Below are 18,166 nucleotides of genomic sequence, written 5' to 3' on the forward strand. Positions count from 1 at the left end.
TTGTGCTGTTTACCGGGGGTCGGTGAGCAGATGTAGTGAAAGTGATAGTGAAGAAAAAAAATAATAAAGAATCGCCTTTCCACTTCTGGCCATATTTTAGCATCATTCTGTCAATTATCTGGGCTGTTTGCCCTTTGAAATGGACTCGTGTCGACAAGACGTGCCGTCATTTCTGGATCCTTGCAGAAACGGTGCATATGACCTGAAAATTGACAATAACCATCTTGCCCAGTTTTACAATTAGGCTGCTATAGCCGGTATTATGTGACACAAAAATTTAGGTCTATTACAAGCACACTCTCCACAAGGACCCGTTCTTATGCAACGGATAGCCCGGTATATAAATTAAGTGACAAACAAACCGAAACTATTATTCAACAATTGATTTCAAATTTATCACTTCAAGATATTTTTCAATTTCAATCGACAAATGGATGCATCATATGTAGATGGAATTTCATATTTTGACAACCAATAAGAGAACATATTCCTTTTTCAGATGTACATATTTTGTTGAACAACAACAGCATCAATGAAATGAAACAAATTTCACATTTTCAAAGAAATTATCTATTCCATCATGAATCATTACTACCAAACCAACCACTGCTACTACTAACCAGAGCCCGAGGCTTGAATAAGTTCTTGTTTAAAGCTTGCTGGCTAGTTGACAAACATGAATTATTTTTGGGCGAAAATTTACGACAAACTACGTCACAATTCTGTCATCGCGGAACCTTAATCGTGGATACAAACAGGAATCCAATAAAAATTTGTCAAACTTTGTTGACCTGAAAATACAAATCGATCCGCCTCGCCCAGCGTGAACACTGCTTTAGGCTGTCCCTGTGACAACTGCAAGAAAACTGAGTTATTTATTTATCTGCAATCGTTGACATCTCTAATTATGCTTTTTAAATTAATAAGCTCTATATACATATATATATATATATATCTTTTTACGACACTGTGTATTAGTTTTCTAATGCAACAAACACAATTGTCAGCCCACTGCGACACTTCACCACAATCAGCTTGTCACATCACAGTCCATTTTACAAAGCATAAATAATAGAATATTTTTTACTACGAATGACGTCTCGGACGTGAATTCTATTTTTCAAATTCAAAAAAACTGTTATGATAAAATTTTAATTGTAAATTAATAAAATAGAAAAAAAAGACCAAGCTGCTGACCAAATATTAGCTAAAGTCATTTGTGACGTACATCAAAAAACCCTTGCAACTGCAGTGATTGAAAATGCACAAAAAAAGGCTACCAAACTATTAGGGGTTTTATTAAGATAGAATTGTGCAGACCAAAAAAAACACTGAATATAACTCAAATTGCATTTCATCCTTTTCAACCGCAAGGTAAAGTATTTATTAAAAAATTAGGTTATACTGTAACAACAGGCGGTATTATAATAGATGAATAAGAACGCAATTAAAAGAAATTCCAAGCGATTTTCTATTTTGTGAATTTATTGTTGTTATTTTTGTTATATTCGTTTGGAAAAAAGCGTGATGGAATGTTGTGAATAAATTTACCCCAATACGAGTAACTAGGCGCGGCTCATAAAATGCTAAATTGAAAATGTACATTTGTCATAACAAGCCGACAGATGAATGATACGGAAGGTCGTCCACGTCCGGCATGGAAACGCTATTTTCATTGCTCATCAATTTACAATGATCATAGAACGTTAGCGATATTGCATGCATAATTAATCGTTGGAAAAATGAACACTCATTTCACTGGGTTTTGTATGTCTATTTTTATGCATCTATACGTGAGAATGAGAACGTATGCAGTTTTTCAAGATGCTCACTGGCCAAGAAGCCTGGACACACCTAGCCTGCTTTTTTATTCCATTGAGCAATAAAAGTTGCAAAAAACTGAGTGAAGAAACGTTTTTTCAACAAATTACAAATTTAAATGATGCAATGCAATGACATCTATATACATATATGTAACAATTATAATTAGCAGTAAAGTTAACAGAAAGGATTGATAAAGTTAAATTCTGAATGATAACAGTAGATGAATATAAACAAAATACAATTATTATTATTAATATTTAAGAAATTCATGCTTTGAATCATGACATCACCAGTCTGAGTAAGCTTTGCATGTACAAAAATAAATAAATATAATTTCTGGAAAAACCAAAAACAACAATTGGCATTATTTTTCAGCTACTTGTAAAGCAACTTAACAAAGAGAAAAAATAAATGAATTTCTGTTATTTTTATTGCTTCATAATTTTGAACAAATGTTGTAGTTTTCACTGAGCATCTGCATTTACATATGACAAACTGAAATTTTTAAGAATTGAAAATGTATATTTCATTCGACATATTAGCTTATATTAAGAAAACATTGAGCAGTGCGCTTTTTGAGATTTTCAACTGAAGAGCAGTAAGCTGTTCTATTAGTGAAGATATTTACGTTTTATTTCAGTTGATATAACTGATAAGTAAAAATGCATTCATTTTGTGATTATAAATAACTAATTTTGGAAAACACTGAACAACTTCTACTAGCAAAAGAAGCAGGTTTTTATGTCATCACATTTCTGCTCTATTTTACGGTTGCAGTTTTTTCCATTGTTTTACAATTATCACCCATCTGTGTTTGAACATAGTGGAACAATTGCTAATTAAAAGCTTGGAATTGACAACCATGCCCAGCATGCATCCAAAAAATAATCATCACTTACCTGTCAAAATTCTCACACACTTCACACACCATTTCAATTGATCACAGGATCATAATAATGAACGTGTAAATTTGCAGCACTTCAAGTTGAAATGTCGATTGTTGGGGTGTGATGTTCAAGTGAAGATGGGTCCACTTGGAAAAAACTGAAACGACAAAAAAAAAGATGCTAATATTATTGCTGTAATATGGAACATGTGCAAACCTTTTGCATTTATTGGACGCAGAGAAATTTTACGATATTATTTACTGAAATGCAGCAGCAATGGATCAAAATTGCCCATCATATCCAGATTAAAGTACGGTTTGCTTCGATGCCAAACGAGCAATTTTCCAATCAATCATCAACACAATAAATTATTCTAAATAAATGCAAAAGCAATCTTGTCCGGGATTAAAAAAGCCAGACAAGCGACTTTCAACAGATCATTATTCTGTGTAAATTTTAAATTACTTGTCTCTTCAGCCTAAAATCCATTGAAATTTGCTTTTTCGAGCTAAATTTTGTATACGGAAGCAAATTTTCTACAAAGAACAACAATTTGTAAGTGAACATTTTAAACCTGACATTTAGCACAAACAAAATGCATAAAATAATAGAAAAAATGCACAACATGTAGAAATATATGATTAGTTGCATCACGTGCCCTGTATACTAACTGATTAACGGTGAAATAAATATTAATGCAAAAATCACAGGCAAGAAAAGAAAAACGATCAGAAAAAGAATACACCAAATGACGAGCAAAGCTAATTCGTAGGTTGGCAAGATAATGTATATATATATATATTCAAACTGTTTTCATTCAGATTTAGCTTTCGACGTCTTTCGCTTGTGCACCATTCGACAAACAAGCTGACCCAAAATGCCGCACGCTTGGTACGTATATTTCAGCAGATACCAAGTAATGCAGGTTAGCGCAAACAGGCAAGCCGAGAGGAAAGCAATCACATCGACCAGAAAATACTGCAACAGATTCAGCTCATCGGCCCCAGATCGAGCATGTGGAACCTGGAAATCTCATTCGAAATCAATTTTCAACATTTTCACTATTTTCTTTGCAATTTTTTTTCATTTGCAAGCATTTTGCAAGCCGAATGAAGAATTAAAATCGTCACCTAACCCATCCATACATTCTACTCGTGTTCCTCATCTTATTATTGAAAATCTTTCACAAAATTTCAGCACTGCTCCTAACAACTGCCATCTGCTAATAAAAAGTAATTCAATGTTCAATCAGTACACCAAGCAATATAATTCCTTCTATATACTGTCACTTTACTGTTTTATGTATGGAAAGAACTGCTCTATTGAGAAATATATGTAAATGTATGAAGCTGATCTAAGAAATTTCAGACACATTTTTGCTTTGAAATTCAACTGAACTCATTTTATCTCTAACAATGATCGACATTTTCAATAATGTTATTTGCATATGCTAATCTGCAGTCCAAATCGACATTAGAAAATATCAATTAGCTCTATAGCTATGAACTATCCCGTTATCTGAGGGCAGAAAAAAATAATTTCAACCAAATTCCATTCACCAAGTTTCAAGTGGCCTGTCTAATTGATGGTAAAAACTAATAAACCGCTACGTAATGAGAAAGAAAGCTACTGTCTAGTTGGTAAATAAGAATTACTTTTATACAGCTTAATTGAATAAAAACGGGCAAATAAACGTAACTTGAAGAAAAAATTTTAATTGACTAATCCACCATATGCATAAAATGGACAAAAAAATGAAAATATTACCTCTTGATGATGAAAAATGAACTCCACCCAAAATGTTGCAAGTTCCAATTCTGTATATGGAACGTCGCGCAGCAAATTTTTGAAAGCCAACGCGTTTTCCTTGTACCTGAATGTGTAGAAAATCAATAAAATTTATGCAAATGACAGATGAGAAAAAGAATGGAAAATTTTACGTTTTATCTTTAGTCAAACGGTATATTTTTCCGCTGACTGATTCTTTAGTCAACGCTGATTTAGGAAGCATCAGACCGGCATTACGCGCCGTTATCCGCAAAACGTAATCGCGATGTTCGCGGAACATTGGCACACCCAGAACTGGCACACCATGCCACATGCTTTCCAACAAGCTGTTCAAACCGCCGTGTGTAATGAAGCCACGACATTTTGGATGGCCTGAAATAGATTTGAAAAAGAAAAATGCACAAAAAAATAATCATCGGTATCAACCAAATCACCAAGAAGATCTTGTTGGGGTACCCATGATGATGTCATCACGTTTGGCGAAAGATCTTTAATTGGTTTCCCGTTGTACTGCCACACAATTCGATGAGGGAGAACTCTGAAAGCGTCAACAAAGGTCCTCTAAATTGCATAACAAAAAAAACAACTAATAATCGAATGGGATGAATAAAGTTGAACACCAATGAATTTACCAGTATTCGGTGTGGAGTGACATTCCATGGCACTGAAAATCCGGTAGTGAACAACAAAAACCCATTTTCATCGTCCGCTTCAGACACGAATTTTTCGAACAACTGAATAGGAAAAAGATATCAAACTGAATGATTGGAACAAAGCAAAGAAAAATAATTCACATCAGGCAGCGGCTTTGGCAATCTGCATTGCAAACATCCGACGAACACAACCCGCGGCATAAAGGGCCGAGGAAAGTCGAAAAGCGCAGGCGTGTTAACAAAATTCAAACTAGCGTTACGTTCGATGTAAAAAGCTTCGGTTATATTTGGATAATGCTTCTGCAACACTGAATCAACCGATTTCAGTACAATTCGATGGTGAATGAACAACGTTCTCAGGTATAATAAAAAATTGTGCGTTCGTTCTACAAAATTCATCACATCAGTATAGTGGGTACCCAACACTGGAATATAGGATGGAGGACTGGGACTCTGATTGCTCCACGCAGTTTCTGTTCGCATCGTCGTCATCGACCAATAAATGAAAACAGATTTGCGCAAAGCAACCAACAACAATCCACACGGGGCGTACAGATCATCCACTATTACCAAATCAAAATCTCTTTTCACCAGTTTCTGATAAATAAACGATCATGTTTCATTTATATTTGAAAAATACTTCTTAACACTTATAAAATACATTCAATCTGATAAAGCAGTTCAAACCACCACCTCCCTTCCCTAAAAACACATTAATTGCAATGTATTCAATTTCATTTGCTCTTCTGCTGTGCAATTTTGAACTTTTTTTTATCTTTTCAATATTAACAATGCAATAGAGTATTTAGAAAAGTGCTCAAACGAACACATGAAAATTCAATGATCACATTTAAACCTACAAATCATTAAAGATTACTGTCACATGATTATTTTGCAAACAACCGTAAACAGGAAATGAGTGATAAATTGAAAATTTACAAATAACGTTCATAAATTTATTTGCTTCGAGATAATTTTCTTTTCATTAAATAAGTAATTTAAAAAATACTTTAATAAATTAATATGTTTGTCAAAATCCCGAGAAGAACGAATACTGCTTACTTCAAAATCATCTTTTCGTGTTTGCAACGCGACATCACACATACGAGAGGTCATTGCCCAGTTGGCCGCCTTGCGAGCCGGCTCTGTAACGCGGTCACTCCACAGCGCCTGGTAAATGGACGCGTTGCTGTATAGGAGTAAATTTGTAATGTACGATTCTGGCACGTCGACTGACCAAGAAATATCTTCAATTCCCTTCGGTGTGATTAGATGGTCTTTTTTCAAATTTATACCCCAGAAAGTCACCTGGTGACCACGACTGACCAACTCTTCGGCCAAATGATGCATGATCATCTTGTGACTGGGATAAATTGACGACGGTACAAACAGCACCTTGCCACCAATGCAGATATCGACAAGTATCAATTCAAATACGAACAACAGCAAATACTTTCCACAACAGTGCACATTTTCCAAAAATAACATCTTCTTTTCAAAATAAAATAAAACAAATCCTATAAAATTTTATATCAGTTTCTATTTTACTTAAAAAAGTAAAAATCACAAACAATTCTAATTCCTATAATTGACAAATTTGCAAATGCAAAATTACAATTAAAGTTTTTCCTGTTTCAAGAAAAGCCTAAAGCATTTTAAAGACGGAAATTGCAAATGCGAAGTCTGATGGTTAACTGCAAAATATCTAAACTGAAGATGATATCAGTTCTTCCAAAGTCACCATATGTAGAGCAAACAAAGCACTACAAACAATCATATACTTACTATTGAATGTGACAATCTATTTTATCTAATCTAATAGATGAGCAATGCTTCAAAGTGAATTAGTGTAAATTGAAAATGTTTCAACTTTTCCCATCAAGTCATCATTCAATCACTACTGCTACAATTGAGATGCAAAATTTCACCATCAACAAGAGAAACAACATGGCAAATTAAGAACATTACTAAACAAGAATTTTAATTCCAGAGATTACAAAAACAACATACAGTGTTGGAACAATATTAATCAAATGAAATACCAATCAATCAACAAAAAATACTGCCATCATGCAAATTTTCTTCCAAACATGTATTTAAAAATGACCAACTGAAAATAAGCATCGGCTTTATACGAGAGAACTGTTCACAGAATTAAAGACCGGAATTATATAACAATATTTACCAGTTAGCAATTTGAAATGAAATTAACAATTCCTGTTTTTACAAGCGCAAAAATGTTATATGAACTCTAAACTTTCACGCATTACTCTAAATGCCATTGACTTTTCCACACATGCAAAATATCCAATAAGACAATTACAATATTCCACAAAAAATATAAAATTATCCTATGATGTATAAAATAAAAGACATACCTAAACCAATGAACTGATGGAAATGACTTGTTTTTCATCAACTAATTGAAACTTTAAATCAAACAGCAAGCAGACAATAAGAGTTCAAATATTCCATTTTGGGGCATTAAGCTACATTCACAAACATGAAATATTTCTTATTAGAATCACGAAACTGTTTCATTGGTAACAAAAACGATTCGAACTCTAGCATTGTTAAATTTAATTACAGATCATCGATTATAATTCTAATTTAATGATGATGAGCAAAATCTTACAACCATCACAGCATTCGGTAATAACAGTGAAAATATGCATGAACATAATAAGAGCGCCCTTGAAATAGATACATTTTGGAAAGGGTAGAAATTTTTCCTTGATGAAAATTAATTTTCCAAAAGACCTATAATTTGTTGAAAATTTTAACAATTTCAAAACGTTCCACTGAAAATAGAAAACGTTTCAAAGTTGCTACAGGAAAACAAATATGTTGAATAAAAACCACTTTGAGAACTGGCACGTTGATCTTTACACCAAGCGTCTCTAGTTTACATGAATAACGATAAGAAAAATCAACCCATCGCAAATACTCTTGTGCAAATATTTGACAAATGCTCTGAATGATATGAATTTCAAATTTTGGACAAACTTTTCCACACAAAGAAAAAACCGTTTTCAAAAATGTAAACGACCATGCGATAAACCGCATGTCTACATGTGACAAGACAGAAAGTGTTGGTCTGCTCAAAATTTCCAAGTCGCCTTCAAAATTCATCGTACTTTTTCAAAACTTTTTAAAAACTCACAATAATTGTCATGCGAAATCAAAAAAAATGAATTACAAAAAATTTATTTAAAATGTGAAAAAAATTTACACACCTGATAGGAGCAGAACTTGACCACTGCCCCTTGAAGGGAAAGGAAATTAAAGAAATAAATAAACAAAAAGGAAACAAATTCTTCACCGAGATGAAAATAAAATATTGACGCAAAAATTGCTATAAAAAAGGAAACACTGACATTTTTACCGTATTTGCTCGCAGTAGATTATACCTGCATTTCACAAGTTTTGCTCATGGAACATCCTTAATAAGTTTTGTCACAAATTAATGAAAAATTCCATTTATGAATGCAATAGTGCATTATATATATTTATTTATTTCTCATTGCATAATTTACTTGGCGAATTATATATATATTTATCAATAAATTGTTAAATGTACTTGAAAATCATTTTACTGTGTAAATTAACTTTTTTTAATTAATTTTGCATACGGAAAGTTTGTATTCGTGTAGCTTCTGAATGAAACATTACTTTTACAGGGTTTTATGTTTTCAAAAATTGATAACTTGAAAATATATTAAAATGTGCTCAATGTGCTGCTTTTGCAAAGTTCCAGCATATATTTTATTAGAAGAAAAATGAATGCAAAAATATAAGGATAGTTGTCAGTTAAAAACGTTTTATTTGTATTTTAATTAGAGAATGGTAAATATTAGCAGAATTCATAATTGACGACTTTAAAAGTTTGAAATTAATTTGATAAAAAAAACAGAGATGGAAAAAATGCTTAGAGAAATAGTAAAATATCATTGCAAGAAGCCTATTGCACTTTGATCTTATATTCAGTTTGCAACTTTATGTAAATTTTTTCATCGTTAACCGTTTATCAAGATAAGTGACAAGAAGCATACTAAAATGATAAATAAAATTGCAATGATCGCATTGCACATTTGAAACATTATTATTGATGTGTTGAATAGATGAATATAAATGGCACTGAAAGTCACATGGGAGCATTGAAATTTCGAAACACTGCTCGAATATTTATTTATGTATCATGAAAAATTGTTTGCGAAGTTGAAATTGATAAATTTTACGTTACTTGATAAAAGACGAAGAGCATTATTTCATTTCCGTTTAACGTAATAAATACAAATATTTTATACTTTTTTTTTACAAAAGAAAAGTAATAAGTGACATACTTCCAAGTTAATTAAAGTAACATTTAAAGTATGCCACGTTTTTTGCAGTGGAGGTGTAAAATTGTTGATTATTTGATGATCGTGAACAATATTATGCATAATATTTTTATTAATATGATGAACAAAAGCTATTTGGAAAAGAAATGATGATATGATTGAAATATTTCAATTTTCTGCAGCTTAAAGCTGTCATGATGTACTTCAGTCTGCGCTAATGTTGTTCATTTTTAATAAATGTAGTTGAACTTCGACCCTGTTTTGCTGAGCTTTTTAATTGCTAGCTGACAACAATTTATGAAATTGATTTATTTTTCAAATTTCAACATCGCTGATAGCATTTTATCAATTTACCACTTGCACGTGTTTGCTGATATTATCAGCTAATTGCGTTGCATTTGTCGAATTATTTTCTCAAAACAAATCAAATAGAGCTAATTTGAAACAAAATGTAAATTATGAACAATAAAAATAAATTGAAAAATAATAAAATTGATTATACGCCATTTGGATAAATATCACAGAAGAAGTTCAGGAAAAAAGTGGAAAGATAAGAGTCAAAATTTTCCACTTTCACTTTTCGTGTCAAAATTATTAAAGTAAATTTTACTGAAGTGTTCAAAATCTATAAAATTGTCAAAGAATAATGCAATTATGAAAACAACGTGCACGAATTGATGAATGCAAGAAGAGTTTGGATCAGCCAGATTTAAAAAAATAAAGAAAAAATAAAATTTAATAACAAAAACTGACAAATTATTGATCCTCGAAAAGATTGCTCAACAAAAAAAATCTACATCTTTATATACGTATATGTCAGATCACTAGTGGTGCATTCTGTAAGTTTAAAATTACTCTGTACTGTAATTCAAAACGAGACGCAAAACATTTCAATTATTTTCCATTAAATTTTGCCTTAATCAGTTGAATTGTAAGTGAATATGTTTTCATTTTTAAATAAATAACTTCGTCTTCTTCTTCTTCAACCATAATTTCATAACTGTTTTGAAATTTGCATCATTCAAACTGACGTTTTCACCGTGGAAAAAATATAGCTATAATTAAATTAAAAAATAAAAATATAATTGTTCTCTTTTTTCATACAGTTTCTAAAAAAATTATTGTAATTTTTGAAATGTTCTGTTTTTGATAATTTTAATTTTTGAAAATTAAAATTTTCATGTTGCCTACATTTCTTAATAATTTGGGTAATTTTTGAAAATTTGACACGTCGAAATAAAAGAACGAAAAACCGGTTTACAGTACGCCGTTCAATTTTGACGACCAGACGACCAACGTTCTCCTTTGTTCCAGTAACAGTACATGTTTTACTTATTATTATTACGTAAGTTGTTTTTTTTAATTAATATTAAAAAAAATTTTTGAAAATATATTTTCAATTGTAATATGGTGGATAATTTTGGATAAACAGTTGCACTTGTTCGAATGTATTTCTGTCACAATTTTGATGTAGGATGTTTTGGGACTTGGAAAATTTGAATGTTGAAAATTTGAAAAGCTTAGCTGTCGGGTCGAAGTTGACGTTGAGCATTCAGCGCCTGTTGTCTCGCGCATTACACTTGACGTGACGCGTGACGATCAAGTATCATGAGAATAGAAGCGCTTGTGATGCTTTTGCGGTCGTTGGCAGCCTCAGTGCGCTTTATATGCGCCTTTGGCTTCGTGCTGTGCTTGCATTCCAAATTGACTCGCAATATTCTTGGCTTTCGGTTTAACAATTTTATCATTCAACGTTTTCCCTTCACTCGCATCTCTCGACCCGTTTGCTTCTCCTTTTTGTCATATTTGGTACTTTCTTTATACAAATTTTCAATTTGCCTGAATATTCAAATTATCATCACCGAACGAGTGAGATGATTTGAAATCAAGTCTCCGTCTGATTGGTCAAAACGGTTTGTTTCAAATTTGAAACGGGACGAGACATTGAAGAAAAAAGACGCTTGCCTGTCTGCGGTTATCTGTTCGCGCGTTGTCGGATATTTGAATTTCACTTTAATAATTTGTTCATTTTATAGAGCTTTTTGTGCTGTTCAAGTTCCAAACGCAACAACTGCCAGTTGAAGATGTTCGCCACACTTCGTGCCGTCGATTCGTCGTTTTGAAACGACGATAGGTATGAAATTTGAATTTTATTTTTTAATTTTCACCAAATCAAACTGAATCATCACTTGAACATTTTTCTTTTCTCCTATTGAAAATGTTGTTAACGTTCATGTTATTATTGACGGGATCAAAAAATACACGCATGTTGCTTGATGAAGAATAATGGCACTGCTGCTGTTTCACCGCAGTCATTTCATTCTCGAGGTGGTGCTTTTCCTGGTTCCGCGGTTCGTTTTTAGTGTTAATTTTTTTTAAAAATTCTTTTCAATTTCCTCTTAATGAATATGATTCATTTGCACCATTTTCCCATATTTGCAACGAACAACACGCGGCTGTCTCGTATGCTATATATCGGCTGCTTTCATGTTTCGCTGAAGCAGGTGACGTGGACCAGTTGATTTGGAAATTTATTTCACGCTCGTATGCTTTTTTCGTTGAGAATTAACAAATTTTTTACTTCAAAAGGCGAATGTGAAAATTTATGGAAAAATCTTCCCTTTGATCACTTTTGAAATCAACGAATCATTTCATCCCGATCAAATGACCACCATATTTATATTTTCAAATTTGAAATTAAAACTTCCTTCATCTGTTGTCACATTATTATTATTATGGAATCAATTTCAATTGAATTTTTGATTGAGTACGTGTTGGAGAAGAACACAACAAATCAACATTGATTATTTTTACCCTACAGTGTGCCTTTTTTATTGGTTTTGCAAATAATTCAGTTAATTTTTCTAATGCTTCAAAAAATCTTTTCTTCTGAATTTTGAAGCTTGGTTATTTTGTTAAAATTCTATTTTCCAGAACAAAACAAAATACAACATGTTCATTTTTGAGTTTTCCAAAACGTTACTCTTCGTGGAGAGCATTATTATAATATACGTATGTATATTTTTTGCTGGAATTTACGCGTTATGCTCATTTTAATATGTCACCGCTAAAGCAAATGCAACTTGCAGTGGAGAATGTCGGTTAGTGTTGTTTAGTCAGCATGTGTTTCAAAAGTCAACCCGACAAGTTTTGCAGATTGCTCCAAATTGCTAGCCGCAACATCTATCTATATGTACATCATCGGTGCAGTTGGCCAACAAACGCTGTTCTAGTGGAAAACGGGTGAAGCTGCTTGGCCGGCCAAGCTTCGTATCATTTTAATATGCCAAATGATAAATATTTTGTTTTGGTCATAAAATTAATTAGTCAACTCCACTATGTGGAACAATTAATTTTCGCAAAAGATATTTGTAATTTTCTTCAACTGCTTGACGTGCTTCTTCTGCTTTGTTCGGAGTGTTTGTTCATTTTTCATTTCGCTGCTCAACTGCAAAAATGCTTCTCTTGAGCTTTTTTGTCGTTGTCATTAATTTTGGAGGAAAAATATTTTTCTTTTTGTTATCAATTCAGAAAAACCAATTATTCTTATTTTTTTTCTTTTTTGAAATGTTTCATTCTCGGCATACAACATTTCCCGTATTTTCAAGTTGAAGAAGCTATATTGAAAAATTTTTTTTTCTTTTAGTCTTTTGCATGTTTGTTTAATAATACAATCAGTTTAATAAGGAAAGAAAATTATAATTATTTGTTGTTGTTGTTTATCATTCTCTTTTTGTGGATTTGCTTTCCAATGCTAATGTGCTGCTAATCAGCTAATTAGCGATTTGATCAACTTTTACTCTTCTTACAGAAGCGTTAAATTTCTTGTCCGAATTTTGTTCAACTGGTTCTATATTTCAACCAGATAACCAACCAACATTTAAGACAATCAGCGGACAATGACTGCTTGAAATAGTGCTTTGCACATAATCGTGGAAATTGCATTTTTGATGTTCAGGTTGTTTGGCTGAATGTTGCCGACTGATAAAATGCAATGCTCACTGCTTCGTTTCAACTTACGTCAGTCACTGCTAGTAGACGATGAATTTTGGTGAAATTGCTTCTACTATTATTTATTGAGGGAGATATTGAGATGATGATCACTTTGTTTTTTTTAAATCCAACGAACGGATGCGTGTAAGCAACGATGACAATAATGACAATACCAGTAGTTGGTGTATTATTTATTATTCATTGTTCAGATTTGATGCAAGTTGCAATTAGCTAACGTTCGATGTGTTGCAATATTGATTTATTTACTGTTTAAATTTTTATTGTTTTTTACAAATTATTTCAATTTTTATAGGCCTATCATTTACTGCTGCAAGAACTGTTCTACTGTAGGTGGTGGTGGTGGTGGTGGTCTGTTGACTCGCCGTTTCGTATAATTTGATGATCTTGAAACAGCAGCTCATGCGAGATGCTCTAACATTGCGAACGGTGACGCCATACCACAGAATCCTTGTTGACCTGTGTGGGTCGACTGTTGCACCAGAATCTTGCCCAGGCCACGCTTGCATCTCAAGTGCTGTTTGCGCTTTCTGTTTGGTCTGCTAAGATTTTCTCTGTATACCGGCATAGCTCGAACACTTTGAAGAACGAGTGGAGAAAATTGTTCACTCACAGCATTGCTGCCCCTAATCATCAGTGCCGGATAAAAATACCACCGTATCTTCTCCATTCACTCACTCACATCTGATCGCCAGGTAAGCAAAATTTCTCTTTTGATTGATTGATCATACATACAACAAATCTTTAAATCAATGTAACACAACAACAATAACAACAAAAAATAACTTTTTCCTTCTATTGCAAATTTCTTCTATTATCTTTCAGTTTTCTATCATTGCAAAACAATTCAACTGGGAAAAAAGAAATATATTTATGCAAACTAGTGTTGCTTTAAAGTATCATTAAATTAAATTGGATTAAATTAAAGGAAAATTTCTTGGACATTAGAGCAGATTTAAGACTAAGTTCAGCTATTCTTTTCAGTTATCATTAATTTTATCTGGAAGAAACGGTACCTATAGTATTGGCAGTTGGTGTTAAATTGTGAAGCTGGTGAATGAATGTTTGACAAATAACAAAAAGTATAAACAACATGCTTTGTCAGATATTTTGTCAGAATTTTGCATTTTTGAGCAGAGGAGGAATAAAATTCAAAAAATTGTTCAAAATCTGCTTGGTAAATTGTAGGAAATGCACAACAAACACGTGACAGATCAGCTGTTTTATTTTTTAAACTCATAGGAGAAAAAGGTAGAATTTTCGAAAAAAATTTTTTTTCTTTTCACTTTCCACAATACATTTGAAAAATATATTTTTTGTGAATATTCATTGCGTCATATTTATTGCTGCTCTCCAATTTTCAGTAGTCTGTTTCGATCAGCTTCATCTTTGCATTTGGATATTTTCCAAGTGATGTTTTTTCTACCGAATTTGATATTTTTTTTCTTCAAACTTTTCCTCTCTACGCATATTTTAAAATGATGCACATTGCGTGCGTTGCAATTTTAGAAAAACAGTCTCTCCTTCATATATATATTGTGTGCATAAAATGAAATTCATTTAAATATTTCCCCACAAAAAAAGAATAATCTCTACAGTCTCTGGACGTGGCACAAAATATTGGTTTGTTAAGCAGATTTTGCGGGTTTCTCTTTTGATTAGCTAATTTGTCGTGAAGTTGAATAATTAATTTTTCCTCTCCGTTCTCTGGTGAACGATTTTTTCCCAATCAACAATATGTCAGCTTTTTTGACAAATTAACCAAAGCAGTGAAAGCTTCTTTTCCGCCAGAAAATTGCTCGACATTTTCACTCCGTCTGCGTCAACTGATGCTAATTTTCCAGACTTGCGTGTGCCAGCCATAATTGAATAATGCGCATTTCGCGCCTTCTGACAAATTTACGCTCTTGCGCATCGTTTCCCTCCCCCCCCTTTCCCCCATTGTTGTTTTTCCTCCATTACTGCGTCTTTGGTTTTCAGCTGTTTTACAATTAATAATTCATCATCATCATCATTATCATCATGTTGCAAATTTTATCTCTGCATGCGTGGGAATTCATGAATATTTTCACTTCACACGTTGGTTGGTTTGTTTTTCTGAAAAAAAAACTTTAAAAATGCAAATTTCCACCGTCACTTCCAGGTCCGTAATTCGGAGCAAGTGTGAAATGAACGTGCAAATAATTGAGCCATTAAACGAATCTAATTTCTTGTCATAAATATTTCAATGATTCATAAAGCAATCATGCCAACTTTTATCTTTCATTTGCTAATTTTGTCGTTGGAAATTTAGGAAATTTCTGATTCCAATTTTTGATAAGCCAACTGGATCGTTTAAAAGAGGAAACAATTTTTCAACAACATTGTTAATTTAAAGTGGAAAGCAATTCATATTGTCACCTGACTATATAGTTATGCACATATATTGTTGTGTATAGTGAATTATTATTTTGTGAATTTTTGAAACTTTATCATTTTTGCTTAACAACTGCCATTAAATGGCTTTTATTATTTATTAATTTATTTATAAACATTTCAAAATTTCTGAATGAGACATTTTTTCGGTCCACTTAGTCATAATTAGTCGTTATTATAATAATATAGTCAAGGTCACATCAAGATTATCTTCTTCTTCTCTAAATTGAATATTCTTTGGAAGCTGATTAATTAAGCGATTGTTCATCTTCTTAAACTTGTACTTTTGCATTTGATTTTAAAATGCTTATTCATGATAAACAAGAATGAGAGACGTTTTCATTTCGTAAGATTGCATTTCACGTGTTCACTTGTTTCTGTACATTTTCACACATTCAGCTGTGAATTTATTTTCTGTTTCATAGTTCCTTAGATTCATGTCACACAGTTTGTTTTGCTAATTGAACAACTTTGGATTAATTATTGTTCAATTATTAATCGGATAAAATATATATATGTCGAATTACAATGAAGAAAAATGAATGGGGATTATTTGATTGTGGCTCAAGGCCACACCTGTAGTATTGCATGGGTTCTGGTTTTTGGAGTTTGTCATTTTGTTTGACAGTGCGATTTTTGGTATTATTTGATGGTGATGGTGATGGTGATAATGTCACTGGTGTGCAGAAAGCTTGTTCAACTTTAGAATCATTTCCACAATTGTAACCGATTGACATCGCGCAACTGCAACTACTACGTATGCATGGCGACCTACGTCGTGGTTGACATTTCAAAGTATGCACTGTTTTTGTCACGCTAACCCGTTATTCACAATTGACCAACAATATGCAATGCAACACGACAACAACATACACTTTGCTTCCTGTTCACCACTATGATCCCGGTTTGAAACTTTGAAATTTTACTTTTTATTCATTCTCAATCACACTTTCATTGATATATATTTTTTTTCCATTTTGCTTCCATTTGCAATTTCTCAATCCACTGCTAGCTATTATTGTGCTTTTTGTTTGAACAATGATAATATATGTCTGTATCATTGCATCGTTTGGATATTGATCATTTGTCCAACCTTCAGAGATCAGATAATGGGCAAAAGGACGAATTAAACAACAACTGTTGTAAGGATTATATACTTTGACAAATAATTATTCTGCAACATTCTAGTCTATGGCTTACACGAGATGATACGTAGTAAATTGATTTGTATCCGTAGGAATTTTAAAATTATTCACACAAAAAAATAATAATTACATAATCTAATTTTTGCTATATGCAAATATGGTATCTCATATAATGCAGATATTGTATAGATAGATGGATAGATGCAACTGTTTGATACTTTTTGAAATATATTTATTATGGTAGGTAGTTGTTTGAATAAGTGAATTTTTTTGGATGTAAAATTTTTATCTGATTTTGTGAAAGTGCAATAATATTGTTGTTGTTGTTGTTGTATATTGCTTAGAAAGGAAAAATTGTTTTTTCAACTGATTGCTCTTTTTGATAAAGCAACTTTGAAATGATGGAACAATGGTAATGCATGGTGAAACCTGTTCGTTTTGATTAAACGTTGCGCATTCCAGGGCATTGAGACTAATTTAGCAGCTATGGAAATGCAATCAGACTAGACAGCGCCACTTCAAGGATGCATCTTCGCCAATACAGAGAGAGAGCGATGTTTGACATTACGCAATTTTCAAATGTAAAAAACTGCACTCCAAACCCTCTACAATTTATAATTATTTTTCTACTCACTTTAAAATTTTGAACACAGTATTCTGTGACCAACATTAAACTGAAATGTACTACAATATAAAAGTTCCTAGAAATGAGCATATTGATTTAGCATTATTCATATAATCCGTCATTTGTAAAGAAAATTTGCCCAAATTTGCAAATTTCCTTTTTCACATCTGAAAAACTTGTCCATGGTTTAAATCAAAATGTTCGTTTTAATTGGAGCAAATCTAATTTATATTCATACATTTTTCCCTGAAATTCTTGAGATAAGCTGTTTTTTGAGATTATATCATTTCTGAACTAATTTTTCGGTCTTTTTCCAGATATACTCTGGAGAACGCTGCTATACTGTATGCTGCCCACTTAACAGTATATGCTTAATGAACACACTTAAACAACTTGTGTAAGAGGATGCATGGAAGCAATGCTAAAATCAATTATTTGGAAGAATTTGCTCAGAAAATAATAGTTCTCTTCCAAACAG

At 32.4% G+C, this 18,166-nt stretch overlaps 4 protein-coding genes across 4 annotated transcripts; all 4 read right to left on the minus strand.

The window, feature by feature from the left end:
- Positions 1 to 110: 110 nt before the first annotated feature.
- Tsp_08870 (hypothetical protein) lies at positions 111 to 1,605 on the minus strand. The gene is made up of 5 exons (XM_003374095.1): positions 1,552 to 1,605; positions 1,239 to 1,331; positions 757 to 855; positions 593 to 632; positions 111 to 202 (listed from the first exon to the last, which is right to left on the minus strand). The coding sequence occupies exons 1-5, from the start codon at positions 1,603 to 1,605 to the stop codon at positions 111 to 113; spliced, it is 378 nt and encodes a 125-aa protein (XP_003374143.1).
- A 1,919-nt stretch (positions 1,606 to 3,524) lies between these two features.
- Positions 3,525 to 8,284, minus strand: Tsp_08871 (putative UDP-glucuronosyltransferase ugt-58). The gene is made up of 12 exons (XM_003374096.1): positions 8,180 to 8,284; positions 8,012 to 8,125; positions 7,937 to 7,953; positions 7,791 to 7,912; positions 6,215 to 6,669; positions 5,840 to 5,854; positions 5,294 to 5,749; positions 5,132 to 5,233; positions 4,934 to 5,060; positions 4,652 to 4,871; positions 4,479 to 4,584; positions 3,525 to 3,734 (listed from the first exon to the last, which is right to left on the minus strand). The coding sequence occupies exons 1-12, from the start codon at positions 8,282 to 8,284 to the stop codon at positions 3,525 to 3,527; spliced, it is 2,049 nt and encodes a 682-aa protein (XP_003374144.1).
- A 1,826-nt stretch (positions 8,285 to 10,110) lies between these two features.
- Positions 10,111 to 11,067, minus strand: Tsp_08872 (hypothetical protein). Its single transcript, XM_003374097.1, has 4 exons — positions 10,931 to 11,067; positions 10,754 to 10,823; positions 10,459 to 10,547; positions 10,111 to 10,117 (listed from the first exon to the last, which is right to left on the minus strand). Exons 1-4 carry the CDS (start codon positions 11,065 to 11,067, stop codon positions 10,111 to 10,113), a joined length of 303 nt encoding a protein of 100 aa, XP_003374145.1.
- Positions 11,068 to 17,638: 6,571 nt separating this feature from the next.
- Positions 17,639 to 17,764, minus strand: Tsp_08873a (hypothetical protein; the record flags this gene model as incomplete). The annotated part of the gene is made up of 2 exons (XM_003374098.1): positions 17,639 to 17,668; positions 17,698 to 17,764. Coding segments are annotated over 2 exons (97 nt in total), but the record flags the coding sequence as incomplete, so codon positions are not given.
- Between the last annotated feature and the right edge of the window lie 402 nt (positions 17,765 to 18,166).

The sequence above is a fragment of the Trichinella spiralis genome (genome assembly GCF_000181795.1).
Source record: "Trichinella spiralis strain ISS 195 chromosome Unknown Scfld6, whole genome shotgun sequence".
NCBI classification, from domain to species: Eukaryota; Metazoa; Nematoda; class Enoplea; order Trichinellida; family Trichinellidae; genus Trichinella; species Trichinella spiralis.

What these genes read in the sequence shown, in the direction of transcription:
- Tsp_08871 (XM_003374096.1), bottom strand. Translation starts at nt 8,284, where the DNA reads ATGAATTTTGAAGGCGACTTGGAAATTTTGAGCAGACCAACACTTTCT. An exon ending in TATTACCGAATGCTGTGATG is followed by an intron (nt 6,670 to 7,790) that starts GTTGTAAGATTT and finishes AAAATTTTATAG; the next exon opens with GATTTGTTTTATTTTATTTT. An exon ending in CGTTTGACTAAAGATAAAAC is followed by an intron (nt 4,585 to 4,651) that starts GTAAAATTTTCC and finishes CTACACATTCAG; the next exon opens with GTACAAGGAAAACGCGTTGG.
- Tsp_08870 (XM_003374095.1), bottom strand. Translation starts at nt 1,605, where the DNA reads ATGTACATTTTCAATTTAGCATTTTATGAGCCGCGCCTAGTTACTCGT. An exon ending in CAAATTTTTATTGGATTCCT is followed by an intron (nt 633 to 756) that starts GTTTGTATCCAC and finishes AACTTATTCAAG; the next exon opens with CCTCGGGCTCTGGTTAGTAG. An exon ending in TAGCAGTGGTTGGTTTGGTA is followed by an intron (nt 203 to 592) that starts GTAATGATTCAT and finishes GTCAATTTTCAG; the next exon opens with GTCATATGCACCGTTTCTGC.
- Tsp_08872 (XM_003374097.1), bottom strand. Translation starts at nt 11,067, where the DNA reads ATGCGCGAGACAACAGGCGCTGAATGCTCAACGTCAACTTCGACCCGA. An exon ending in ACAGAAATACATTCGAACAA is followed by an intron (nt 10,824 to 10,930) that starts GTGCAACTGTTT and finishes AATAATAATAAG; the next exon opens with TAAAACATGTACTGTTACTG. An exon ending in TCAAAATTGAACGGCGTACT is followed by an intron (nt 10,548 to 10,753) that starts GTAAACCGGTTT and finishes ATTTAATTATAG; the next exon opens with CTATATTTTTTCCACGGTGA.